At 35.9% G+C, this 13173-nt stretch overlaps 1 protein-coding gene across 1 annotated transcript in view; it reads right to left on the bottom strand.

Annotated features, from left to right (window-relative positions):
- The window catches only part of LOC101573891 (disintegrin and metalloproteinase domain-containing protein 5-like), a 91837-nt gene extending 78714 nt beyond the window's left edge, over positions 1 to 13123 (bottom strand). Inside the window, exons 1-5 of the mRNA XM_012516009.2 lie at positions 13006 to 13123; positions 11937 to 12016; positions 10898 to 10953; positions 8486 to 8564; positions 8140 to 8216 (exon numbers count right to left, since the gene is read on the bottom strand). Of these exons, the coding sequence (XP_012371463.1) occupies positions 8140 to 8216; positions 8486 to 8564; positions 10898 to 10953; positions 11937 to 12016; positions 13006 to 13060 (347 nt within the window). The 5' untranslated portion in view covers positions 13061 to 13123. The remainder of the gene's footprint in view (positions 1 to 8139; positions 8217 to 8485; positions 8565 to 10897; positions 10954 to 11936; positions 12017 to 13005) is intronic.
- Positions 13124 to 13173: the final 50 nt, after the last annotated feature.

The raw sequence follows: 13173 nt of genomic DNA, 5'->3' as shown, positions 1-13173 counted from the left end.
AAACCTGACAGCAACCATCGAAAAACAGTAGCCATGGCCTTCCACTATCCCATGGCTGTGGGCCTCAACAAGGGTCACAAAGTGACTCTTAATGTGAGCAAACCAAGGCACAGCTGCCATAGCAGACACCTCACCAAACATACCAAGTTCATGCAGAACATGATTGGGTAGGTGTGTGGGTTCACCCCCTACAAGAGGTGCACCATGGAGCTGCTCCAGGTCTCTAAGGACAAATGTGCCCTCAAGTTCATCAAGAAAAGTGTGGGGATGCACATCCACACCAAGAGGAAGTGTGAGGAGCTGAGCAACATGCTGGCTGCCATGAGGAAGGCAGGTGCTAAGAAGGACAGAGTCCCTCTGGAATAAAGCTTCGTAAAAAATAAATGAATAAATAAATAAAAATAAAAAATAAAGCAAAACCTTTCAGTTTTTGATCATTTAGTATAATGTTATCTGTTGGTTTTGTACAGATGGCACTTATCAGATTGAGGTAAAGACTATCCTAATTATCTACAGAATTTTATTGTGCCGTTCTATTAATTTTTATTTTTTGGCAGATCTGGGGATTGAACTCAGGCCTTTGCGCTTGCCAGGGAAGCTCTTATTCCACTGAGCCATCTCCCCAATCTAGAATTTTATTGTGAATGATTGTTGGACTTTATCAAAAGTTTTTTCTGCACCTATGGAGATAATGATGTGATTTTTGTTTTTGCTTCTGTTGATATTGTGTGTTATATTTATTGATTTTCATATGTTGAACCATATCTACATTACTGGGATGAATCCCACTTGGTCATGGTGTACATTCTTCTTGATCACTTGCTGTGTTCTGTTAGTATTTTATTGAGGATTTTTGCATCTCTGTTCATTATGGAGAATGGCCTACAATTCTCCTTTTTTGGGTTGGGTCTTTGTCTGGTTTTATTATCAGGCTAATATTTGCCTCCAAGAATGAGTTAGGTAGAATTGCTTTCCTTTCAAATTCCTTAAAAAGTTTGAGGAGTATTGGTGCCAAATTCTCTCTAAATTTCTTGAAGAATTCATCTACGAATTCATCAAGATCCAGGCTCTTCTCTGTTGGTAAATTGTTCATTAACTGATATTTGATTATTCAAAATTTTTATATCTCCTGATTCAGCTTCAGTAATTCATATGTTTCTGTGAATCTGTCCATTTCTTCTGAGTTTTTCATTCTGTGAGAGTAAAGATTTTCAAAGTAGGTATTGATGATCTTCTGAATTTCCTCAAGATGTATAGTTATTTCACCTTTTCTATGGTTCAATGCATGAATATCAATCTAATTTTTACTACTAATTTTTATTGATTTATTGAAAGGATCAGCTAATGATTAGTTTTTTTCACCAAAGTTTTTTTACTTATATCTGGTAATCTGAACAACTACTTTGAAGACAACACTGTGCACTATAGCAAGCATTGTTTAATTACTATCATCTTGATTTTTGAAATTTTTAAAAATTTTTTGTTTTTAATATTTTAATTTTCTTCTAAAGTAAGAAAAGCCTTTGAGAAATAAAGTGTTTCTACAATCAGATAAAGTTAGCTAGGGCTTTATCAATTTTTTTATTCTTACAAAGATCTAACTTTTCAATCATTAATCCTTTATATTGGCTTCTTAATCTCAATTGTATTAATTTCTGCTTAGATCTTTATGATTTTCTCCCTTCTTTTTGACTTTTGGCTTGACTTGTTGTTATTATGAAGCCTGAGGGGTAGCATTAGTTGTTTGTGTTCTTTCTGTTTTTCTAATGTGATAACTCACCACTATGAATTTTTCTGTAAGGAATACTTTCATTTTATCTCACAGGTTCTGTTAAGTTTCATTTGAAGTTTTGTTTGATTGTAGGCATTGTTTAATTTCTTCTTTAATGTCACCTGTGACCCATGGATTGTTCAAGATGGTGTTATTTAATTTCCATATGTTTACAGTGTTCTTTTTTTTTTTTTTTTGGTGGAACCGGGGATTGAACTCAGGCCCTTGTGCTTTCCAGGGAAGTGCTTATTCCACTGAGCCAACTCCCCAGCCCCTGTTTACGGTGTTTTTGCAGTTTCTTTTTTTTCCCATAATTTTATTGAGAAACAAATAGCAATAAGAGTTTCAAATCAAATTGGTAGGACAGCTCCAATAATCAACACATTGCATACTGCCTTCCTAGTGGTTATTTGCTGTACAAGATGTAAACATGATATCCTAGTTATAAACACTATTAGAACAAATCCCTCTATTCATTAAAAGGTTTTTGCAGTTTCTTCTGTTGTTAATTTCCAATTTCATTGCACTATGATCAGGTAATATGGATGGGATAATTTCAATTCATTTGCACTTACATAAGCATGTTTTATGGGTTAGTATATTGGTTTCCATATGAAGAAAATTTGTATTCTAATGTTGAGCGGGACACTCTGTAAACATCTGTTAAGTCCATGTGTTCACAGGTTTGGTTCAGTTCTGTCATTTCTTTGCTGATTTTTTTTGTCTAGTTGATTTATCTCTTTGTGACAATGGGATATTAAGTTCCCCCATTAGAACTGTGTTATTGCTTATTTGATTTTCTATGTCTATTAATACTTTTCTTATATAGTTGGATGTTCCCATATTTGGTGCATATATATTTATGATTGCTCTTTTCTTCTTGAAGTTTCCCCTAGTAAATATGTAATGACCCACTTTATCTCTTTTGATCATTCATAGTTTGATGTTGACATTGTTAGCAACCAGAATAGCTACCCTTGCTTTTTTCTGGGTTCCTGGCACATGGAGTACAATTTTCCATCATTTGACTTTTGGTGTATGAATTTCCCTTTGAGTTAAATGTGCTTCCTATATATAGCATATTGGTGGACTTCATTGCTTGATCTACTCTGCCAGTCTGTTTCTTTTAATTGGTGAGTTGAGGCCATTTACAATGATGGTCATGACTGATATGGATTGGCTTATCATTGTCATGCTATTTTTCTGCTGTTGGTTCCCCACTCTCCTTTCTAATTAATTGCTTTTTCTGATTACTTTCTGTTGTTATTCTTGAATTTGTGGTCATTTTTATCCTTTCTAGAATATCTTTCAGTACTCTTTGTAAGGTTGGTTTGGTGGTTATGAATTTCTTCAGTTGCTCTTTGTCATGGAAGTATCTTATTTCTAAAGACAATTTTGTAGATTTTATCAATCTAGGCTGGAAGTTGTTTTCTTTCAGGACTTAAAATGTTGGACTCCAAGCTGGTTTTGATGGTTTGTGTTGAAAAATCTGCCATGATGCCAATGGGCTTTCCTTTATAGGTGATCTGTTTCTTTTCTTTAACAGCTTTTAATATTCTGTTCTTGGGCTGAATTTCTGGAATCTTATTATATGTCTGGTGTAGACTTATTTTGGTTATGGATAATTGGAGTTCTATATGCCTCAGATACTGTGTGTCAGATTCTCTTCCCATGCTTCAGAAATTTTCTACTATTACTTCTACAAATAATCTTTTTATGTCATTTGTGTTGACTCTTGCATTTTCATTGACACCTGTCAGTTTTATTTCTCTTTGCATCATCTTTCACCTGTTGAATTATTATTTCCTTGCTCCTTGTTATTTGTAAGACATCTTTCCTTTTATAATTTCTAGCTGCAACCATCATCAAGGTATAAAAGTCTATCTTCAGTTTTGCTCAAGCAGCTTTTCCAGTTTGCAATGGAATTTTTAATTTTCTGGATAGCTCTTTGAATCCACTTCATGCATATTCTTCTTTCTTATATTGTTCATTCCAGGTTTCCATCATTATCCTATGTTATTTTATTTTTCATATATTTATTTATTTATTGCTCTAGTCAAAGGAGGTAAAATTTATTCAGGCCCTAAGGCCATGGGCTTGGGCAGATGATGCCTTTCCAGAGAAGGAGCTGGCAGACCTTTATTTGTCCATCTTCTTGGGGCCCAGTTTGTTGGCATAGCCAAGCTTCTTGTGGGTTGATGGCACAGGTGTGCAGGGGAGCCTAGTTTATCATTTCATATTTGTATTTGTTGGTCAGTTGGCACAGGGATGACTCAATGATCCTCAAAGCACCAGGTACAGGGCAGGCTCTTTGTGGATGTTGTAGTTGGGGGCAGAGTCTGGCTGTCCTCCAAATGTTTGTAGGCAAATAACAGATGCTGCTACTTAGGTAGGATGCCCTCCTTGTCATACACTTTGACATTGATATTTTCCATGTTGTCTCTGGACTCCACCTCGAAGGTGATTGTCTTGCTGGTCAGGTAATGATTTTCATGATTGAAACTCAGTGTCTGCTGCTCATACACTTCCTTAAAGAGAAAGAGAGTGACAGAACTGGAAACTTCCAATTCCACTCCTCTAATTTTTTTTTAATCTGTGTCTTGTTTAGATATACTGAGAGATTCTTTCATTATAATTATTATTTATTTTTTTACCTGAGAGATTATTTCTTTTTTTTCATAATTTTAGTGATAAACAGATAGCAATGAGACAGTTTCAAATCAAATCGCTAGGACAGTTTCAATAACACAGTGCATACATTCTTCTTAGTGGTTAATTGCTGTACAAGATGTGAACTTGAGATCCTACTTACAAACACCATTAGAACAAATCATTCTATTCATTAAGAGAATGTAACTATATATCTATCCCATCCATTTTGAATACACAGATACAAAATGGATATTCATCTGTATACCCCTTTTTTTCTAAGTTCCGTTATTTGAATATTATAGGTTTGTAAACTCAGCAAAATATTCTAAAAGAGTCCAGTAGCCCATAATAGCAATGGGTCTTTTGTTTAACTGGCAATGTCAGAAATTATTGACCTGAGTTCCCCACAGCTCAACATAACATCATGGCTTTACTTCCTATATTTCGTCTTCATACTTTTCTACTGGATGGTTAAGACCAAGGTAAAGCAGGACCTATGCAACAAGAGCTGTAGCTTTTTGGTCTGAGAAGGTCAGTGAAAACCCCTCAGGATTTATCCTGAGATCCTGTACCTCCGATTGTAGAACCTTTATCAGTGTCAGCCATGTGGATGAATCACAGCCATTGCTTGGCCAATGTGCTCTCTGTGAAAGCCTGAGAGAGTGTTTTCTCTCCATGTGACTCTCCTTAGGCACACTCTACATCATCGATCACTTTCCTCTTTGGCCCCATAATATCCTTCATCAGAAAATTTGGGACACTACTGAGTTCCATGACGTTACAGTACAAGTTCTCATATGTCCTGAGTCTTATTGGACCTTAGAAGGTTAGGGCCAAAATGTTGGCTTTCCTTGTAGCCCTCTTTTTTCTCTAATTTTGGTCTGCAAACTTAGGTTGTTAACCATCCAGAAGACAAGCTTGTTGTTATTATCAAATGACTTAGGTTATTAAGCTTAACCTCACCACTGAGAGATTATTTCTGATCTACTTTTCTCTATAGCCTTGTGGCTTTGTTTCTTTACTTTAGTTGCTACCATTTCAGAAATGTCAGGTGTGTGCCTTCCATTTTCCTTTATGTTGTTGTCACTTATTCTGGATGGGCTGTGGGTCTGAAGTTGCATTTTCCACCTGTGTCTTATTATCTTCTTTCAAAGCTTTTATTTTGTTTTCTGTTGTGATCCTTGCAAGTTTTTGAGGTAGGTATCTATATCAGTAGTATCAAGACCTCTCTAGGTAGAGTTTGCTCTTTGGGGTTATCTTCTACATGTGTGAGATTTTTGGTTTGTGACTTTCCTAAGATCCTATCTTTTCAATTAATCTAGAGATTTTGGTATCTGTTTGGCTCAGTCTCCAATATTCTTGTGTTGTGGTGTGGTGAGGTTATTGTCCCAGAATTTCCCAGTATTGTTAAGTGTGAAAACCTGGTTAAAACAGAAATGAGATCTTAGCTAAAGTAGTATAACTACTTTATATTAGCAACAATAATAACATTTAGCACAGTTTAGGTACTGAAAACTGTGGTAACTATTAATTTTGTACCTTTGTCAACCATAGAAACATGATCTAAAGTTATATGACAAAACTGATCATAAATTGGGAGCTTGTATGTAAAGTGGTTCCCCTTGGCAGAATGGTTTTTACCTTGTGATGAGTAAATTTGAGAAAGAGAGGATAAAACCAAGATAACTGAAAAGAAAATTGAAGCTAGCTTGGAGAACAGAGGATGATCATTAAAGTTTTGGGAAACTAGAGGACAAAAGAGAAGAAAGAAGGAGTAAGTGACTGATTATATAAAGTTGGTCTCTGGGTTTTGGGTATGGAATTAGTTTTCTGTGGCTGGATTTCTTCCCAGCCTTTATCAAAGGAAAAAAAGAATAATAAAAAAGAGAGACAAAAAGGAAGCTCCACCTCTGCTTCTAATCCGTGTGTCTTTGTTCCCCAGCACAATACTGGATCACCTAATTTACCACCTGTTGGTTCTTTCTGTTTCTGTTACTTCTGACAATTTCATGCTGCTGGTCCTGCCTCTCCATCCTGGCTGGGAGCCCTACTGTGTGGCTGGCATCCCCACTGGGCTCTGCATCTTCCCACTCTGCTATTTACATGGATGTTGATAGCCACTAGGGTGTGACTGTCTCTGTCTATCATATAAGTTCTTACTTATATTAAGTAAGTTTTTCTAAATTTTGGTTAGAAATTTCTTGTAGAACTCAAAGTCACTTTCATTTTTTTACTTTATCTCTTTGGTTTTTGAAGTCTTAAACCAGAAACAAACCATAAGGCACATGTTGTTTTCTATTACGAAGATTTTTAAATTATTTTAAAGATTGCATGGAGGCTGGGTGTGGTGGCATACACCGATAATCTCAGCACTTGGAAGGATGAAAACAGGAGGATCACTACAAGTCTGATCTGTGTATTGAGATCCTGTAGATCCTGTACTAAATACAAAATAATGATGATAATAATAATATTTCATGGTAATGACATGGGCTTGTGTTCTTACACAAGCTAAGACTCCTTTATGGACCACGCTATGACATCTGAATTATTTAGTATTAGGACTTTATATTTGTTATGTAAGCTATGTGTAAAATAAAGTGATGAAGTTTTGCTCCACAAATATCTGAAGATCTAACTTTTCTCTGATACTATTGCCCTAAATCATTTGTTTACGTGGCCTAACTAATATACTACATGCTTAAACAAAACAGGGCCAAAATGTTTACAGGTTCATGGTTTCTAGAATTATAAATTATTCTAGGAAGTTGAGGTTAGTAAAAAAACAGAATTTTGGAAGTGTAAAGAAGCAAGGAGAAAAACAAGATGTGGTATTTTTACACACTGGAGTATGACTCAGCTATAAAACAATATAAATTTCAGACTTTTGTGGTTAAATGGATGCAACTAGAGAACATACTCTTAAGTGAAATAAATCAGACCTGCATGTGCAAACATCATATTTTTCTCCTTAGTGTGAGAACCTGAAAGAGAAAATGGAATCTGAAGGGTACAATAAATAATGGGAAAAGGGAATGAACTTATTAAAAAGAAAAGAGTTACTAACTTGAGGAGAAGGACAGGAAAGGGAGTGGGGAAAAGAGATATATCTATGTATGTAAACAAGATATATAGTCCCAACAACTTTACTGTGGGTTTCTGTTGGTCTATGGAAAGGAGTAGATAATGTTTAATTTGTTTTGTCTCCTTTTTTCAATTGTTTTTCCTTTTTCTCCTCTTAATTTCTTATATATTTCTTTCTTTTCTTCTTCCATTTTTGCATGCATATATCTGGTAATATGAATAACTGGTTGGAAGACAACACTGTGTATTACAACAAATACTGTGAAATTCATATTACTTTGTTAAATAAAATTTTGTATTACTTGTAATTTTTCTGTTTTAATACTACTTTGAACTCTTTTTATAAAATAAAAAAAAATTAAAAAAGAAGCAGGGAGAGACAAATCTATACTCCCTATTTTCAAGATTTCTCAAAGCCTAGATGAGCAGATCTTGTCAGGATCAATAAATAGCCTCTTATCATGAATGGATACTGCCAGGGTGACCAACTCTATTTTACTACAAGTTCTGATAGAATCCTCATAGAACTGAAATACAAAAGTGGTTATAGAATTAGGGAAGATAAATGGAGGATTAATTTATAGGCTGTCAGGATTTAATGTGGGCAAATTACATTATCTTTAGTCTACAACCTGAGTCCCGAACAAGTCATTAGTGCCACAAGAGAATGTGGAAACCCTGTGACATATCCGCTGTAGCTGCAATCCATCTGCAAAAGATAACACATAAAGAAAGCAAATGGATGACTTATTTTTGAAATGCATACCCAAGACATGTCATTTATATTTATATCTTTATGCACCTTAGTAGGTTATTAAACTTTCAATTATCAGATAAATTTATGGCAGGAAGAAATAACATACACAGGGTATTTAATTTCACTGAATGTGTAAAAGAATATTCTAGTATGTATAGATGGCTAATATTATAATAATAATGCAGAATAAAAAGTCTATAAGGAAGAAATCTAAGACTTACCTGAGGTAACAAAGACTGAGAATGTTGAACACCATATTTGTCATAAGAATAAACAACAGAAGCTGAAGATAAAAATGACCTAGGCAAAAATCATAAAAACATGCTCAATTGAAAAAAAACCCAAAATATTTACCTTCATGTACATATTGTCTGTGTATAAAGGAATTTAAGGTAAGGTCAGTGACTTAGAAAATCCTGTTGTTCAACTGCTTCCTGTCACATAAGCCACATACTGAGGGTGGTATTTTACTACAGTGACACATCATACTAAAATGTAGGTCTGTGAACAACTCAAATGACTAGTTTCTTTAAAAAGCTAATTTCCAGCAGAGTCTTTAAATATTTGTCTTCATCACTCATTGATTTCAGATGTTATATTTGAATCTCAAAATTAAAATTTAGACCTAAGTCTAAATTTTAAAAGGTTTGCCTGATCTCACTACAGTTCATATACACTAAGCTTAGTTCAGTCCTGACTTCCTTAAATAATCTTAGCCAAAAATTCTTTTCATTCATTTCAGTAACTATTCAATGTCTGCATCTTATACAGCAACTAACCACTAGGAAGAGAGTATGCAATGTGTTAATTATTGAAACTGTCCTACCAATTTGATTTTTAAACTGTCTCATTGCTATTTGTCTCTTCATAAAATTATGGAAAATTTTAAAAAAGCAGAAAAAAAAGAAATGTTTCTTACTATTGTGTATTGAGAAATACATATACTTATTTGACCAAACTGTAATAAACTGAGCAGGCAGTTGACAGGTAAACTCATGTTTTGTTAATCATCAAAATCCACATACATAGTCCCTTTCTTGAAATTGTTTCATTTCTAGCATTGTTATCTTATGCTTTGTTTATCTACTCTTTGCAAATAAATGTAGTAAATTTAAAAAAAGGAAAAAAAGAAAAAATCTTGACACCTCTCCTACCAATTATCTACATGACTATCATGTTCCTGGCTCTCAGATCATGTACCCATCCTCAGTCCTTTTACCAGGTGGCTATTTCTTTTATTTAAAGCTGTTAGCCCTGTGCTACAGGGCCTTTCCTATGCCATGAACCAAAAATGTGCACTTTCTCTCCTACAACTAGAATTGATTACTCCCTATCTCTTGCTCTCTCTCTCTCTCTCTCTCTCTCTCTCTCTCTCTCTCTCTCTCTGTCAGATTTTTATGTTAACATTATTAAAAAAGTTACATTCAAATCCTTACCATCCTAAATAACTACCCCCAGGTTTCCTTTTTATATGCCCTTCATATTTTTCAGTTCTCAAATGATTTTTATCCAGAGTGGTCAACATATATGTGCTCCACTTTCACAAATCTTACTCATGCAAAAATTCTCTGGAGAATATCTATAACCACTAGTATGCCAAGTTTGAAAGATATTTTTAAACTAATTACTGTATGAGGCCTCTAGCTTCTATTTAAAAACTGTGGATGCTGAGTCCAATCACTTGATATATACTACACTTCACTTTTCTACTATATTTCCTAGCTTTGTGAACCTCCCCCCAGCTTTATCTTCCAGATTGTGTGCACTTTATTTTCTGTCTATCTCAGAAATATTAGTATTTCCCCAGATTTAAACTTCAGCTATTTACCAGTTTTAAACACACTATGCATGCACTCATGAAAATAGTAACAATACTGCGACCATGTTACTGCTTACCATTAAATCTATATTTCAACTGAAGGTCCTCAGAGATTTAAATAACTGTATTTACTTATCTAGTGTAAAAAGCTTACCTGGATATCATATAGGCATAAAATCCAAACCCACTCATTCCTCATACAAATATCTTTCTGGTTCATATCTCTCATTTAATTGTACCATAATCTTATCCTTCTTCTTGAGCAGCAACCAAATTACCTATGGTTTCTCCCTGTTTCATGGTCACTCTACCATATCTACAATGAGACCTACTGAGCTTTCCTTTCCAGTGCTTCAAGGCCGAGGTCCCATCATTATTTACCTAAGCTATTGCAGTCAGTACTTAGTCACTCTACTTTTGCCTCTGATCCCTGAATAAATGCTAATCATCTTCTCTCTGATCAGTGTGGTGTCCCACTGCTTCCTCTGCACTTTCCCTCAACACACAGTCATCTCTTTCCTCTTTTCAAAAGCCTTCCCACCTTCCCAAACTTTCAAAGAATATTACTTACATATTTATCATATTATAATAAAATTCCATTTCTCTATTAATGTGTCTAAATATTTATTCTTCCATTTCAAATTCATGTTGTAGTCTCTTTTTATACCCAAGACTTTCCCTAGTTCCCACTATACAATAACTATCAGTGCATTTAAATTGAAATGATACTCATCATAATAATTTTTAATAATCAAGACCCTGAAGAATTGAAACTTTTAAAGGCAAAATACTTACTGCTTTTTAAAATACTTACTGTTTTTTAAGATGGACAAAATATGGTTTTCCTTTTAATGTAATGATATAAGCAACCTGGAACAAAAGTATTCCAAAAATCCAATAATACTTGTATGCAATATAGTAAGTTACTTTTCTGCTTTAACCTATGCTTTAAAAATTGACAGTATTAATCATAAACAATTGTATTGGTTTCCCTTCCTATGCGGATATTTGAAACTTCAAAGTTTAAACTGAGAACTAGGTCTAATGCACCTCTGCCTGTTATTACCACTGCCCTCATTTCTGGGGAGAACCTACCTGATTTTCATGGTTGTTATTAGATCAGATCTTCCCCACCAGAATACCATGCTAAAGACAAATAATATGACTCACCTTATTGTCTCTCTAAAACTGCCTTAAGAGAATCCTATTTTTTCCTATTCCCTTAAGTTTTATCTTGAGGGATTCCATGTATTATGGTTTACATCAAGATGACCCTCTAAAGCTTCATTTCCTCTTAGACGGGGTTTTTGGGAGGTGGCTGCATCATGGATTGCTCATAGTGGATTACAGATGGTACTAACCTGTGTGTGCTGACTGGATTAGCATAGTTCTGGGTGTGGATGAGGGGAAGGGCCACCTGCGTGTGGGTGGCACCAACCAATGGGCTTGTAGCCTAGGTGGAATGAAAATAACAGGAAAGCTTGCTCCGTGCTCCCTCCTTCTTTCCCTGCCATGGACTGCTTCTCCTCTGCCATACCGCTCTGATTCTACCCTGTCTTAGAACCAGCCAACTACGGATGAAAACCACTACAAACTGTGAACTACAAATAATACCCTCCATTAATTTATGGGCATTGGGTATTTTGTCTAAGCAGTAAGAAAAGAACTGAGACACTATTCCTAAAGTCTTTCCAAACAGGAACACAGAATTTTATGTGTACCCATAGCCACCCAATAGGCTGTTATGAACATGTTCTGGACTCTCAGTTCTGCCTATGCTCACCAGCATTGGACTGGATATTTTAAAGGCAATGTAAGAGAATCTAAGATATAAAAATACTATTCCCAATTACATTATTTTCTGGATCTCTTCTTGTATCTACTGATGATATCTTTTCAGGAATTGTGGTCTGCACAAAGGTTTTATGAGGATCTAAAAATAGAAATAAGTGATATTTCAGTAAGTATATACTACTTATGCATTTGTTCTCTGCATTAGCAGCTATTTTTAAATATTCTATACACCCTTCTCTCTCTCTCTCTCTCTCTCTCTCTCTCGCTCTCGCTCTCGCTCTCGCTCTCGCTCTCGCTCTCGCTCTCTCCCACTCTCCTCCTCCCTCTCTCTTTGACATGGTCTCACTGTGTAGCTCAGGTGGGCCTTAAACTCACCATGTAGCCCAGGTTGGCCTCAAACTCAAACTCACAGCAATCCTCCCCCGTTGGTCTCCAGACTGCTGGAATTACAGCCATGTGGCACCACTCCTGGCCTCCACTGTCTTTTTAGCCATTCTTATCTACAAGTCTCTGAGCTCTAGCCAATATCTCAGTTTTTATTATGTCTCTGTCTCTGTCTGTCTCTGTCTCTGTCTCTGTCTCTGTGTCTGTCTCTCTCTCTCTCTCTCTCTCTCTCTCTCTCTCTCTCTCTCTCTCTCACCACAATCAGCAGTTCAACAACCCAAAATAGCTAATATTGAATATCAAGTTACAGTGCTGTCAAAGTCATGGGAGTGTGAAAACACATATGCATCAGGAAATGGGAGATTATTTTTGGGAAAGAATGTTGAATATTACATACACAATTTTCAGTGGAGCAGGGAAAGGATAACAATTAACAAACCAGGAAATAGTAGATGAAAAACTTATTTGTGGTGATACAATTATTCCTAAAGTGGCAGGATTTTAGAAGGGGTGGCAACACAGATTTCATTTTTGTTCATTTTATAGAATAAAAAAACTGTTACAAGAAATGCAAATAATCTCTTCCTCTCTGTTGGTCTGCCCAGAGGACGGGGCTGGAAATAGTGTGAGCATGGACCAAAGGCAAAACCTCAGCCTTGGTCTGCGGTGGGAAAGAACCCTTCCCTGGAGAACAAGTACCACGCAGATGCCCGGACTGCGCGAAGAGATCATCTTGATACTTACTGTCGCCTGCGTACAGCCCACCAAGTCCGGTGAGAAGCACTAAAAGAAAGAACATGGCTCCGATGTCCTGGAGCTGGCTGCGAACAGCTGTTGAGGCGTTGAGATGAAGTGTGACGGCACGTGCAGAGCTGGGAAGCAGAGGAGCAGGGGGCGGGGCTGGGGGCGGGG

This window comes from Octodon degus, unplaced genomic scaffold (genome assembly GCF_000260255.1).
Source record: "Octodon degus isolate 3935 unplaced genomic scaffold, OctDeg1.0 scaffold00088, whole genome shotgun sequence".
In the NCBI taxonomy this organism is placed as follows: domain Eukaryota; kingdom Metazoa; phylum Chordata; class Mammalia; order Rodentia; family Octodontidae; genus Octodon; species Octodon degus.
The sequence above is the reverse complement of the archived record's forward strand: the minus strand, read 5'-3'. Positions and strand labels throughout refer to the sequence as shown.